Below are 15,685 nucleotides of genomic sequence, written 5' to 3' on the forward strand. Positions count from 1 at the left end.
ATATAATCATATTTAATATTAGTGTGTAACTACGGCTGCAATGGGGCCCGCAGTGTCAGGGGGCCCCGTCACCCGACCTGACACACTAAAGAGTGGAGGATGTGCACCATTATATACATATTATACTGTACCTTGTATATAACATATATAATATGTATATATGTTGTATATGTGTGTGTATCTGCTGTATGTGTATCTGGTGTGTATATACCATATGTGTATATAAATGCTGTGCATATGTATATGGAACTGTATGTATATGTGATGTGTATATGTTCTCTACGGGTGCATATGTATATATATATATATATATATATATATATATGTGTGTAATGTGTATATTTGTAAGAAGGAAGTGGGCCCCATTCAGAAGTTTGTTATGGGGCTCTGCCTCTCCTAGTTACGCCCCTGTTTGACTTAATAGAAACAGTTTAACCAAAATGCTTTATTCTTCCTTCCCTCTCTCATCCATTGTTATATCCTTTGTTTGCAGGGTCCGTGCATAGGTAACCAGCAGAGTTTGGCACACAGCCGGCTATGGGATGCAGTGGTTGGTTTCCTCCATGTTTTCGCCAACATGCAGATGAAGCTGTCACAGGTATACGAGATCCGAGTGTTTCCAGGAATGACTATGCTTATGTGTATCATGTATCTTTACAAAGTTTCAGTCTAGTGTTATAGTAGCACAGTGGGAGGCCTGTTCCAAAAACAATAGAACAATAACATAGCAGACTTTCACTTTTGTTTAGTTTTTAAGCTGCATTACAGATAATGTTTCTTAAGGCTCATGCACACAACTGTAAATGGGGACCGCGAGCTAGCCGCAAAAACGGCAGCTAATTCATGGCCCCTGTTGGGGTGTATTGTGTACGGTCATGGTGCATGCACCATATCACACTGCCCCTGTAAAATTGTAGAGTAGGTCCTATTTCTGCCCTGATTTTTGGCACTATTAGTTTTTTCCTAAGGACTTGGTCAGGGTGTGTGGAGCTCACCAGCCGAGGGCCACAAACAAGGGCCCATAATGCACGCACAGTCGTGTGCATGTAGTCTTACTGGCTGGAATTTCAGGGAAAAAGTGTAGAAAAATTGCTAAGTATTCCAAAAAGTTTGTCATGGAATTTTGATACAAAGGAAGGGAATTACAAGATTATTATCACATGGTTCCAAATTGTCCTCACTTAGGACAACTTCAGTAGACTGAGGCTACATTCACAAGGACATATGCCCGCCTGGTCATGGTCGCTGGAGAGGAGGAGAAGTGAGCATACCTGACCGGTGCTCTTACCTCTCCCCTCTCCATATAAAACAGAACCACACAGCCGTTCTTACAGCTGAAGATCTTTTTTGCGGCCACAGCACGGTACGGTGAGCACTCCAAACCTGGGCACTATAATAATAATAATAATTTTTTATTTATGTAGCGCACACAGATTATGCAGCGCTGCACAAAGCTTGTCAAATTGGTCCCTGTCCCCAATGGAGCTCACAATATAATCAACCTACCAGTATGTTTTTGTAGTGTGTGAGGAAACCGGAGGGCCCGGAAGAAACCCACGCAAACACGGAGAGAACATACCAACTCTTTGCAGATGTTGACCTCTTTGCGCTGCAAGGCAGAAGTGCTACCCACTCAGCCACGTGCTGCCTTTAAACACCTATGGGGGAAGTATATCCATCCACAAATTTGCGCCTGGATATACCGTATTTTCCAGACTATAAGGCGCACTTAAAAGCCTTGGATTTCCTTGGAAATCCAAAGTGCGCCTTATAGTCCGGTGCGCCCTATATGAGGGCAGCGGACCCTACTTACATAGGTCCCCGCTACCGGAGACAGCAGATCTCCAGCGGGAACTGCAGACCACGCGGCACAAACAACTTCTGCCGCGTGGTCTGCAGTTCCCGCTGGAGATCTGCTGTCTCCGGTAGCGGGGACCTATGTAAGTATTCTATTCTTCACCTCCCCCTCACCTTCCCCGCGTTCCGCGTCTCTTCTCGGCGTCGCGTCCTGTCGGGTCTCCGCTCCACCCCCGGACCTCCGCCACGCCCCCGACCCTGCGCCTTATAGCCCGATGCGCCTTATATATGGAATTATTACATATATAAGACGCATCGGACTGTTGCGCCTTATATTCCGGTGCGCCTAATGGCCCGGAAAATACGGTACATCCCTCAAATGTTAATGTGAATTGACCCTTAAAATGAGGATCACATATTTAGCACAGATTACACTCATTGGGAATGATCCGTCCCATGAGTCCATCTTGTAGAAATCCAACCACCTGTAACAAAAGACGCAATGGTGCCGGTTCCGTTTGGCTTGAACCTGTAATTAAAGAAATATGAGTTAAAGCAAGTGCTAAGTTTCTAGTTTTCTTGCAAATATATTCCAGTGGTTGACAAGGGGTCACTGTGGTGACATCTCATTTAATCGCTTTAGTAGCCCAGATCTGATCTCTCTGTACCGGATACACCTTAGAAGATTGCTCATCAGTCAGGCTCGATGAAGTTCTAGCTGAACAGTCAGACGTACCTAAAAGTACTAAAACTCAAAACAAGTTTGAATGTATTTTTTCTTGAGTTAATGTGCAAAATGTTTGAGCTTTAAGGTTTTCTCACCCTGGAGAGGGACTTCTCAGTGACTCATGGAAGAATTTGCTAATTGGAATCAGTATATGTGACTTGATGAATAATTGCCGTGTAGGAGAAATCTTCTCCGTGGTTAAAGTCTTCTGGCATCTCATCTCCTGGAGTCTCCCAAGGGGCTTCACATTTCGTGTACTGTCCTGTCATGTTTTATTCAGTTTTGTGGTCTTCTTCTGGGTTTTGATTGATGTAAAACCTGTTGAGTTGACAAGTAAATGGACTGGTGAAATGACGATTAAGATATGGCAGTAACATACTGCCTGACATCTGCATAGTGCTGATGTCTTAACATTGTCTCCATCCATGACAAAACTTAGGATAGGGATTATATAGTGAATAAAAGGCCAATTCTAGCCATCATTATGGAGTTGGGCAGCATATACTACAGTGTAACCTGTTCCTTCATTCTTCTTTAAGGATTCCAGCCAGATCGAACTTCTAAAACAACTTCTAGATCTCCTTCAAGATATGGTGGTGATGCTGCTCTCCCTTCTAGAAGGTAGGGTTGTATTACATTTCTGCCACATAATATTGTGCTGTGCATGTGGACATCAGTTTTAGGATTTTCTATGCAAATTGACTGTAAAGATTCTTATCCTTCAAGTGAAAATCTCTTTAAGGATTTTATTGCACATTAGCTGCTCAGATCTTAAAGGGTATTTCCAATCCTTGTAATTGCTACCAATAAACTACAAGTTAAAGGGGTCAGCTACGTGTAGGAAACTTTATCAGGATAAGTATAAGACCCTAATAATGTTTCCCTATATAATACTTCACATGGTAAAGTTGCTGTGTAGTTTCAAGAACTTTGGGGGAAGGGATGGGGACACACCAGAAGTAGGACCTGGGACTTCCTGTTATTTCACGTGCGCTGCTGGTTTCTAGGTGATGGAGGAAGCTGTGCAGTCACAACTGTCTGTACTCCATCTTAATCACAACCAAGCAGTGGTTGGAGGGACGTGCCAAAACATCTGCAGCCCCTCCAATCACTGATATGGGAGCAATAATGGAGATACATATAGTGACTGCATATAATGACTGCATTGCCTCCTCCATCTGCCGGAAATGGAACATTACTGGAAGTCCTACTGCCTGGAATCACATGACCTGCAGCTTCCAGCAGCCAACTGGGAACTTTATCAGCGCAAATATAATCTGGGAGAACCAACTAGGGTCTTATTGAGAACCCTAGGCGCAAAAACAATATCTTGTAAGAACTTATTGGGGCACATTTACTCACCCGGCTGACGGAGTGCATTGTCCGACGATCATGCACATCTGCCGCGATTCACAAAGATCGTGCGCCCAATTTCCTGCATGTGCCGCTTCACTGCTCAGGTCCGACTGAGTACAGATTCTTCTTCCCGCACTCAGTCCGAATCAGTCGGATCGTCCAAGGGTCCGCCCCCAAATTTCTGACGCATGAAAGCCGCCACCAATGCGCCAAAATCCGATCACGTGCGATACAATCCCCTTCTAAATAGCTGTCACAGTGGGCCTAATCCCCAAAATTTCCAAAATCCAACAAAAGTGTGTTCTGCGGACCCTTAGTAAATAAGCCCTATTGTGTTTTTTACGATACATGATTCTTGCAAAATAAATATTTAAGTGGTGGCCTAAAAAGGCTAATTTAGACCATATTCCTTCTTCCCTATTAACAAAATACAACCTCAAATTGCAAATACTTTCTATTTGTAAACATCAATTCAATTTAAAGGATGGAATTTACCCCCCTCCTTTCCCCCCACTGGCTGACTGGATAACGAAAATACTTATATTGAGTATTAGTATATCCAGAGGTGTGCTCCACTGCCGGAATGAAATCTCTGCAGGTTAAATTAGTATATGACAGTAACAGGGGTCTCCATCCAATACTTTTTTTTTTAGAAGAAGGCGAGAGTAGAACAGAACTCTCAAAATAGACAAATTATTTGACTTCAGCAAAAGATGTTTGCAAGAAGTTTGTTAGATTTCCTCTATTTGGTTTTTGATCGGCAAAGAATTTGAGGTCAAATTGAGGTCTATATTTTTACCCACCGTACCCATATGGGTGGGTATGACTTTGTCTGATTGGTGGAACAGGGAGGTTTGATTCACATATAGATTTATTGAGGAAGAACCAGACTGCCTATACATGATGACGTTAGCCAGCTGCATCTTCACCGGTGGATATGATGTTGGGCGATGATGACAAACAAACAAGTTTTTCATTTTAGGGTACCGTGAAGGGCACCACTTGTCTGAAAACATAAGCAATTGTAGAATTTCTGACTGTCGGTGCTATATGATACACTCTGAGATCTGGATGTGTTATGTATTCTTTGTGAGGCTCATACTGCAGGAGATCACTCGTCCTGACTCAATTCCTTCACATCCAATAATACATAAGATGCTGAACACCAAATTATGGATTTAAGGCCAGCTGTCTCCTCTGTGGATGATGAATAAAATCCTTCCTTATTAACATTATACTAACTACATTTGCATATACTTAGCATTTTAATTTCTTTTTCCTTCTGAATAAAAAAAAAGGAATGAAAAAAAAATGAGAAATTAGGCAGAAGAATGGAAGAAACTGACTTGGAGGACTTTTGAGAGAGTTGTCCAGCGAGTTATATTTCCCAAAAGTCTCAGAATTGATGTAAAAAATAAAGGAAGCTATTCTTACTTCACCGATCCTCCACCGTTTCCTGCTTCCTGGTCTCTCTAGACACACAGGAAGTGACTGTTCAGCCAATCATTGGTTGGAGCAATGGCTCACTTCTGCCAGTGATATTTTGTGTGTGAAGAAAAGCCAGGAAATAGAGACCACTAATGGACCCAGGCTGCAATGGAGCAGGAGCAACGGGGATCTGTGGACTGTCTATTGCTTCTTTTGTTTTTGCAACTCATTCTAAGCCTTTTTGAGAAAAAAAATAATAGCCAGACAATTGTGGAATCACTTATCTGATAAACAGGAAATATGCTTGGTTTTTATTGGTGCCTATATTGAAGTTTTTCATCATGATAACATTTTCCAAATAACATACATGATGATTTATTAGGTCAACTATTAGATTTTATGTTGTGTCATGAGCAGTGGTGGTGAACCTATGGCACAGGTGCCAGAGGTTACACTCAGAGCCCTCTCTATGGGCACCCGTGCCATCAACCCACCGCAGACTTCGCCAGACAGGATTCAAGGCCTATTGCAGTCCCAGGCAGCCCAGGACCCTCCTTCTTTCTACTGTATTGGTGTCCTCAGGTGCCTATACAATTTAAACATGTGAGCAGGGAGTAATAAGCTACTGTTTAAATTGTTGCATCGGCACTGTATTTTGGGCACTTGGCGTTGAAAAGGTTTGCCATGACTGGTCTAGAGGGTAATTTAGAGTTTCATTCAGGACTGATCTATTAGCCAGAATAAAGAATAGCTACATAGAGTTCTGTATTTTGCTCAGGAGGACTTAGCACATTTTCACCAGTGGGGGCACTGTACTGGAATTAATTTCCTGCAGCAGAATGGTCTATAAGCTCTTTTTATTTGAGAAACCCTTCAACAAAAAGTATTGTCCACCATCTTTGATCTAATAAGATGGAGTCTATTGAACTGATGGTGTATTGACTTGGATTTCAAATAATAATTTTTTATTGTTTCGGGATTTTATCTTGCAGGCAACGTAGTAAATGGGACAATCGGAAAACAGATGGTGGACACCCTTGTGGAATCATCTAGCAATGTTGAAATGATACTTAAATTCTTTGATATGTTCCTAAAACTGAAAGATCTAACCAGCTCCGACGCGTTTAAGGAATATGACCCAGAAGGAAAGGGTATTATTTCCAAAAAAGAATTCCAAAAAGCCATGGAGGGGCAAAAACAATACGCTCAGTCAGAAATTGAATTCCTCCTCTCCTGTGCAGAAGCGGATGAAAATGATATGTTTAACTATGTTGAGTTTGTGGATCGTTTCCACGAACCCGCGAAAGACATCGGCTTCAATGTGGCTGTTTTGTTGACCAATCTTTCAGAGCACATGCCAAATGACTCTCGTCTCCAGTGCCTGTTGGACCCTGCAAACAGTGTTCTGAACTACTTTTCTCCATACTTGGGGCGTATCGAGATAATGGGGGGAGCAAAAAGAATAGAAAGAGTTTACTTTGAGATCAGTGAATCCAGTAGAACGCAGTGGGAGAAACCACAAGTCAAGGAGTCCAAAAGACAATTTATATTTGATGTGGTCAACGAAGGTGGGGAACAGGAAAAGATGGAACTATTTGTGAACTTCTGCGAGGATACAATTTTTGAGATGCAGTTGGCATCTCAGATTTCAGAGTCATCCGACAGACCTGAAGAAGAGGAAGAAGAGGAACCCCACCATACGATCGAAGTGGGTGAAGAAGACGAGGAAGAGAAGTCTCTAGAGTCATCATCTGCTTTTATTGTTGCGTGCACAGCACTTAGGAAAAATATGTCTAATTTCTTCAAAATGTTAACCTTGAAGAACATTGGTAAACAGTTCCGGAAAGTGAAAAAGATGACTATCAAGGAATTAGTCAAAGTCTTCTTCTCCTTTTTTTGGACGCTGTTTGTGGGTTTGTTCCAGTTTGTGTTTACGATAGTATGGGGAATATTCCAGATTCTCTGGAGCACCGTATTTGGAGGTGGCTTAGTTGAAGGGGCCAAAAACATTAAAGTAACCAAAATATTAGGAGACATGCCTGATCCCACACAATTTGGAATCCATGATGATGTTTTGGAAGATGAAAAAGCAGATTCATCTGAAAACGCTTCATCTTCAGAGCTTGCACATCTTGTTAAAGGAGACAAGGGAGATATGGATATTCCTGATATTTTCGGCATTCAAACTAAAAATGAAGGTTCCAAGCGTGGCCAAGAAATTGGTCTTGGGGATGTCTCCGAAATTGCAAGCACAGAAAATGCAACCAGTTTGGAGAGTGCTGTAAATAAGAAGAGAAAAGCTCTGGTAAGTAGCATCATTATTTTTCTCTCTTGTAGTGTTATATGGATTTGCTTTCTTTGCGTTTTTTATTTAGATTTATTATTTTCTTTTTTCTCAATATTACATTTTATAGCACATCTGTTTATCAATAAACATAAATATGTCCATATATATTAGTTGAATGATGGTCAACTTTGCTGATGTAAATATGCATGGAGTTTTGACCATCCCTCAATGGCAGATGTCGGGCAATGGAAGAGTCGGAAATGTTGAACTTCCACTTAATGATTATTTTGTTTTCAGAGATAACTTAAAGGGAACCTGTCACCAGGAGACCAATTTTTAGCACTCCCCAGTCCCCACAGAGCATAGTACATACACTGCCAAAGTGTTTTTGTATAAAAAATAGGTTTTACAGAAAAAAAGATATATTGTACCTTTCATTAGCATCTGCTGTGTGACTAGGCAATCGTCCCCTGGAAGTGGCTGTAAAGGAGCAGTACCCCCCCCCACCCCACCCTTGGGAAACGGCTTCTCCATGTGTCCTTTTCAAATATATGAATAATTACCCTCACTCGGGATTGGCTGTAGAGGAGCAGGGGGCGTCGCTAAGCCCAGTGATGGGCGTTTTCATATATTTGAAAAGGACACATGGAGAAGCTGTTCCCCAAGGGTGGGGGGGAAACTGCTCCTTTCCAGCCCCTCCCAGCGTGCAACTGCCTAGTCACACAGCAGATGCTAATGAAAGGTACAATATAACATATCTTTTTTTTGTAAAACCAATTTTTAATACAAAAACACTTTGGCAGTGTATGTACTATGCTCTGTGGGGACTGGGGGAGTGCTAAAAATGGGTCTCCTGGTGACAGGTTCCCTTTAAATTGGCCTCCACCTCTATTAAGGTGGACAACATGGACACTTGGCTGATCTTTCATGTACATGGAAAAAGAAATAGCTGTTTAGTGTTGGTGGCTCAATGGTTTCCCGGTCATGGTAGGTACTAATGAAGATAGGTAACCCCAAGAAGGTATAGATAATTTTGTTTACATATCTGTCTTAATGTGATAAAATCTTAGCCCTTTCTACAAACTTGACTTGGAAAGATTTTATCATCAGCAAACCCTTAGTTGTTCTTCTTATTCCATCTTCTGCATGGCCATATCCATTACCCCTTGGTGCAATATCAAAAGAGGAATAGAAGTATCTGTGTTCCTAGTAGACAACAGGTTTTGTCTTCCCGGAGGATCTTGGATGTTGCGTTGAAGTTGGAGCTGGCAGTCGTTCCTCCCTCATTGTCTGGGAGAACTAATGAAGCGAGCCTCGCTAGTTAGTTATGCATGTTAGTTGGCAGATGCTGTGTTGTGCTGCCTGGAGGCAACACTTAATGTCTGTTTTCATTGTAATATCCACTATCCTGATGTGACGTTTAATAGTGGTGAGAGCCTTATCACGAAACGCAAGTTACTGTATATTCTGGGAGAGATGGGAAACTACAGTAGGTGCAACGTAGCATCACATAGGACATATGGCTGTAACGACCAGGGAATTCAGAAGATCCTTTTTATTCATTAACATTTCAGCTTTAGGGGAACTATATCAGAGAGGCAATTTACTGGCTATAACAAGCATTAAGGAATTGGGCCAAGGTCACACAGTATAATTATCATAGCATTCAGCCCTTATCTGATGTGGAAGTGCGATGCTCATTTTCTCTTCGATAAAGACAGCAATTAATGCTTAGACGGGGCAGATTTTATGTAATTACCAGACTTGATGTACTGTTTGATGCCAAAGTCTTCAAAGAGGACCTGTTCCCTCTCTTCAAATGTCTGTGTTAGTAACTACTTGTATTATTCATAAGTAACAATAGACCGGCTTATTATTTGGCAACTCTGTGTTGTGCCGTTCCTCTGTTATATCTAGAAATGTTTGGATAACTCCATGTTTTGTGGACACCAATATTGCTCATCATAATGTGGAGGCAGGCAGGATGGTGGGAGCCCTCTCCTCATGCTCACTGGTGGGGGCCCCGAGGCTCGTGCCCCAGGTACCTTTCCCTATAAGGGATGGAGTGATCTGCTCTCCTCCGGCTCTATAACATGCTGCCTGCTGATAATATATTGGGGAGAGTTCATTAATGTTTCGCCAGCTCCAACAGAGCTTCCAAAGGCCATGTTTTCTATGTCGAATGAGTTTGAAAATTGAAGAAGGTTTAGACTGGGGTTTTCTGGAACCAAATCCACCAGAAATCTGGAGCAGGTAATTAACGTATATCCACCATTATGGCCAAGCTGCTCCTGCTCTATAACAACGTGCTGCCTGCAGATGGGACACTAAGTACAATCTCCTCAGCTATTCCTGCTCTATAGCATGCTGCATGAAGATAGGACACTAAATACAATCTGCTCAGCTCCTCCTGCTCTATAACATGCTGCCTGCAGATAGGACACTATGTACAATCTGCTCAGTTCCCCCGGCTCTATAACATGCTGCCTGCAGATAGGACACTATGTACAATCTGCTCAGCTTCTGCTCTATAACATGCTACATAATGGATACCATGTTCAATTTTAAGAAGTTTTCCAGAATCAAGAATAGTGTAAATAGGATTATCAGATTAATTTAGCAGTAATTGGTTATTGGGGTTAATACTGCATCACATTTAGCAAAATCGGGTGTGTTTAGGAAGTGCACGCATCCATTTTGCAGCAGGTGATTACACGGCTCGTTGTGTATTTCATTGCGGATCACAGCGAGTTCCCCTTTTAAATGTAGATTTCACATTATAGAACTAATAATTGTCAAAAAATAAAAACCTTTGAGCTGGTTACTAATAGTCTGTATATGGTGGAGCAGAAATAGCTAAGTGACACTGTGGCGGCCAATAATGTGCTGTTTTATGGAGAGAATTTGTAGCTGGAAAACATTCTGTATGATTAGATGCGTGGGGGAGATTGAACAATAATTGATTTTCTTCTCTTCTGATTCATTATTCTTATATGTGCTATTAGGGTCCTCGTTACGCCGGATGCAGGAATGATTGGTATTAGTCGGGTGTTGTAGCTTTTAGCCTCTATGGAGTCACGGCATTGGTGAGAGCTTAATAGGACATTGCTTTTATCATTCCCTGCGAGAAGAGCTTGACTTCCGCTGGTTTGTTGTCACCTAATGTGCTCTGTGGGTTATTTCATTATATTAACTATTTTGTAAAGTTGTTTTTCTTTTCTGTATTAAATTTTGATTGTTTTAACTGCATTTTAGCAGTACATTATTTTATGTCTAACATGGAGTCGGCCGCCTTAAAGGGGTTTTCCCCTACAACGGCAGCACAACAACAGTAATCATTCACTTCTATTCAGTGACTTAGGGAAATTGCTGGGGCTGAGGTGTAATGGGCAGAAGATCCTCATGTCTCATCTCACCAGTCGTTATATCTCAGCTAATATATCAGGGGGGTGTCACACCTTGTATCCTTTTCTCATAAATCACATGGACATTGTACTCATCCGGGATGAATTATTCCTCTAGGCTCTCGTAGGGTGAATTCACACATGGAAGATTTGTTGGAGAAATTTTTACAACTGCCCTTGTCATCTAGTTAGGAACAAGCCCAATATGGTGAATGGAAATGATTTTCAGTCTCAGAGGCCAAACATACAATCTACAAGCCCTGGTCTTCCCTCATACCGGCCCCGGTTTTCCTTTATACCGGCCCTGGTTATCCTCATACTTGTCCTGGTTTTTCCCTATACCGGCCCTGGTTTTCCCTCATATTTACCCCGGTTTTCCCTTATACCGGCCCTGGTTTTCCCTTATACCGGCCCTGGCTTTTCCCTTATACCGGCCCCGGTTTTCCCTCATACTTGCCCCAGTTTTCCCTCATATCTGCCCCGGTTTTCCCTCATATTTGCCCCGGTTTTCCCTCATATTTGCCCCGGTTTTCCCTTATACCGACCCCGGTTTCCCTCATAGTTGCCCTGGTTTTCCCCTTATACCTGCCCTGGTTTTCCCCTTATACCTGCCCTGGTTTTCCCCTTATACCTGCCCTGGTTTTCCCCTTATACCTGCCCTGGTTTTCCCCTTATACCTGCCCTGGTTTTCCCCTTATACCGGCCCTGGTTTTCCCCTTATACCGGCCCTGGTTTTCCCTTATACCTGCCCTTTTCCCCTGTTACATATAAGCTGAGAAAATGAATCAAACACTGCAAAACTAAATTATAGTGCCAGAAACTTGCAAAGTAATTTTATGTCAATTTTTAAGCTTATTTATGGAACATTATATAACTTTTATACTTTAAATGTTACTCCTTTGAAAAGCAGGTGGAAAAGTTTTTGCAATTTACAAACTTGATGAATCTCCACTGAACCTCAGTATTTGGGAGGGCTCATGACTTCCTATATACAGTGTACGCCTTATGTCACCCCTAGTGCAGGTTGGTAGCCATATTCTTTTCTCAAGTAACCAAACAAAATGAAAAACATGGATTGTGTAAATTTTGTATGACATCATTCTGGATATTTCATTCTAATCTAGAGCCTTCATATAGCTTAAAGATTACAGCCGTGAAAAAGGACTACAAATACCAGCACTCCTCACATTAACCATAGATGTAAAATCTGCAGATGTTACACACAGAATGTGACCCAGATCTCACCTATGACTCAGCTTTGTTTAAAATCCATTGCAAATCTGTAAAAGATCCGTGACAGATTGGATTTTGTTAAACCTTATTCGTCCCAATGTACTTTAATTACAGATTTTCTATGCAAATTTTGTGCCAAATCCAGAGCTAGTCCGAACGTTAGAATATACAAGAATAGTATAAACCTGCTCCTGTTACTTTGAGGAAAGTTGAGTGTCCTCAGTTGTTGATACCTTTTAATGGCTAAGTATAAAAGATTATGATAATTGCAAGCTTTTGAGACTACTAAGGTCTCTTCATCAGGCCTAATATGCTTTTTTAGTTAGCCAATAAAAAGTATCAACAACTGAGGACTCTCAACTAATGTGGATGCATGAGATCCATTAGACGCCTATTACAGAGTCAGCGCTGCTACATCTGTGTTCTCACAGATATGTGCCTGCCTGCCTCCCCCTTCCCCTGGGTCACTTATCTCCTTGTAGCTTGTAGTTTGCAGCTTGTTTCACCTCAATCTCCTGCCAGGAAGTGAATCAGTGTTTGTGTCTCTGAGCTCCGTGCAGGGGGCGGGGCTGCAGGCACAAGACACTGAAATCTCATCTGCACGATCTCACACAAAAATTAAGATGGCGCCCGACCCTAAGTCTGAAGTTACAGGGTCGTGTCTAGGGGCAAGTGAAATTTTGTACAGCAGGACTGATAGAGAGAGGTTGGACTTTTTTTTTTTACAACAGTGGATTAGAAAATGTGTTATTTTGTTATCCTGAGTACATATAAGAAACTTGTCTTCATGGGAGGAATACCCCTTTAAACTATTCTTGTCTTGTATTCTTATTCTAACTCTAAATATTCCCCATACGTTCATTAAAGTGTCCCCAGTCTATCCAGCATCTAACGTCAGTTATGTACAACCAGGGCCGGCTCCAAGTTTCAGTAGGCCCCTGGGCGACAGAACCTCACTGGGCCCCTTTCCAGTGAACTCATGTGGTGGCATTAAATTCAGAAAGTAAAACTTCTGTTCCCTAAAATATTCGCTAGTTTATCATCCCATACATCATGGTTATTTTAAAGCCCCTCACCCCCATGTATATCTTATGTACAGCCTTATGTGGGCCCCCCAGCAGCCCTGGACCCCGGCACTTGCCCGGGGACGCTTAGTGCTGGCGCCAGCCCTGTGTACAACCTGTATGAATGAGCCTCCCTGCACCTGGCACATATTATGCATGGATTCTATATTTGGCTTCTCCCTGAATATTCGCCATATAAAACACTACTGTTACTACATGACAGATTTTCACCATTTTAAATACATTGCGCAGATTAATGTGGGAAATGACATTTCCTCCAGATTTCCCATCCACAATATGTCAATTATTTGGACGGCCACACAAATAATTATGAACAAAAATTGCGCTGAAAAACCCGGCTTATACTTGAGTATATACAGTACCTATAGCCGCCTTCTCCTTGATCCCATCTTCCCTAATGGTGACACCCAGGTTTCACTGTATTAAAAAAAAAAAAAGTGTGATAGAAAGAAGCTACAGCCTGGGAGAGGGAGGAGCGAATAATTAACAGTCCGGAGCGCCGGACGCTGCGTCCCGCTCTAGCTGCTTTTTATAACTCTATCACTTCCATAAAAACTGCTGGGAATCAGGGATATGGTAACTGTATAGGGGCTTCCATTCCATAGATAAGTGTCCTATAGTTTATATATGGGGTCAGAACTTATCATTTTAGCCACCACGTTCACCGTGAGCCCAGTAATAACCGCATGAGCCCAATACTTTAGGATTTTGGTTCTCCGCCCTTTACTTATATTGGATGAGTAGAATCTTGGACACTATAGGATTCTGGTCTGCAGCCATTGTCATCACCTTCTCATATATGAGATTCCCTTTTACCTTGGATAATATATAATAGCGATAATCGTTCTCATTAAACGTATTTCTGCTCTGCGTCCTGGGAAGTGACGTAGGATTCATAGGATTATAAATGCCGCGTCTGGAAATAAATGACCTCGGCATTGTCCCTGGGTGTATCTGTATTCTTCTCTTACAATGACTGTGTCCCTTTATATGAAAACAGTATTAGTAAGTAATGAGTCTCTGCAGTATCAATGAGATCTGTTCTGCAGGTTTATAACTACGGAGCTGGACCCCAAAGTAATAGGAAGATAGTAGGGAAAAGGGATTTCACTTTCTTACCCTCTTGTACATCATCATACATTGCTAACACCGTGTTGGTTTTAAGAGCCAATAAAAGGTTACATTCAGATCAACCACACCTCAGATTGTCAGGATAATTGAAATTATTTGGGCCGACCTTAACCTGAAGCAAATCTCGGGACGTTCATTCCTTTATTTTATTAATAATATTTCCATAGTGCTACATAAACACTATCCTCACTCACAGCAATCCCCTCCAACACGTACATGATCAAACAATGATATATATTGCTCAACATGTGTACATATAAGATATAATTTTAAACTTTTACTTTACAATGTTACTCAGTGTTATTGCTGTTTTATCTTCTATCACTCAGTGATGGTCAGTGGAAGAGTGTGAGCAGGGACTCTCTAAGCAGATGCTTCATGATCCCTCTGTGCTATGAGATGTTGTGTGCTGACAATGTGCTTAGATTATTAGGGCACAGGGTTTATCTACACTTTTATTTAGCTTCTAAACATTGACTAGTATCTGACACATCGAAAGAGAGATGAGACAGATCAGAGATGAGATGCATAAAACACACAAGGACACTCTCAGCTCAGCTACATCTGAGCTATAACTCACACAGAGTGAACTTCTTTCAGTTGTGGCTTGCGTTCTAGACTTTACTTAGGACTTTTTTCGTCCTGAAGCCCTGTCAGTAACTTGCTGACATGCTCTTGCCTTGAACGTAGGTCCTCGATAGAACCTAGAATCATTCATCATCTCCATTCAGATCATTGATTTGAGTTTTGGTCCAGGGAATCCGCACATAGAGAGTTCCTCGAAACGAACTTGCTCGTGGACAACTGGCCTAATGGGAACATTTGGAATTGAGATGGTCTGTGTATGGTCAGGGTTATAAAGATCAGAATTATAACTGTGCCATAAAACCGAACAAATTACCAATCACCAAATGGATTTTCCGTGTTTCCAGTTTCTTACGGTAGATCTGGCAGAGTCGTCCATGGATCACGTTGCCGAGTAGCCGATCTTTAAACAGTTCTGAGAAAATTCCTTATCACTTAAGACGGAGCGTGAAAGGAATTACCGGAGGGAACGGCTGTAGAAAGGGCTTCTGGTATCGCTTGCAAAAATCTTGTCTTGTTTAATTAGTTTAGCTGCAGAACGACTTTAGTCTGTATGAGTAAAGCAAGCAAAGGATCTCGACTATGCACAGATAACCCGGCTAATTGAATTCTTTTAATGGTAATAAAATAACGCAAATCACCCGACAATGAA

The 15,685-nt window shown here is 41.8% G+C and overlaps 1 protein-coding gene across 15 annotated transcripts in view; it reads left to right on the top strand.

Moving 5' to 3' along the window:
- Positions 1-15,685, top strand: part of RYR3 (ryanodine receptor 3) — a 434,191-nt gene that overhangs the window by 390,964 nt on the left and 27,542 nt on the right. For all 15 annotated transcript variants that reach the window (XM_072115452.1, XM_072115453.1, XM_072115457.1 and 12 more), the window contains 3 exons: positions 494-598; positions 3,064-3,145; positions 6,301-7,613. In XM_072115452.1, coding sequence (XP_071971553.1) covers positions 494-598; positions 3,064-3,145; positions 6,301-7,613 — 1,500 coding nt within the window. The remainder of the gene's footprint in view (positions 1-493; positions 599-3,063; positions 3,146-6,300; positions 7,614-15,685) is intronic.

This window comes from Engystomops pustulosus, chromosome 7, assembly GCF_040894005.1.
Source record: "Engystomops pustulosus chromosome 7, aEngPut4.maternal, whole genome shotgun sequence".
In the NCBI taxonomy this organism is placed as follows: Eukaryota; Metazoa; Chordata; class Amphibia; order Anura; family Leptodactylidae; genus Engystomops; species Engystomops pustulosus.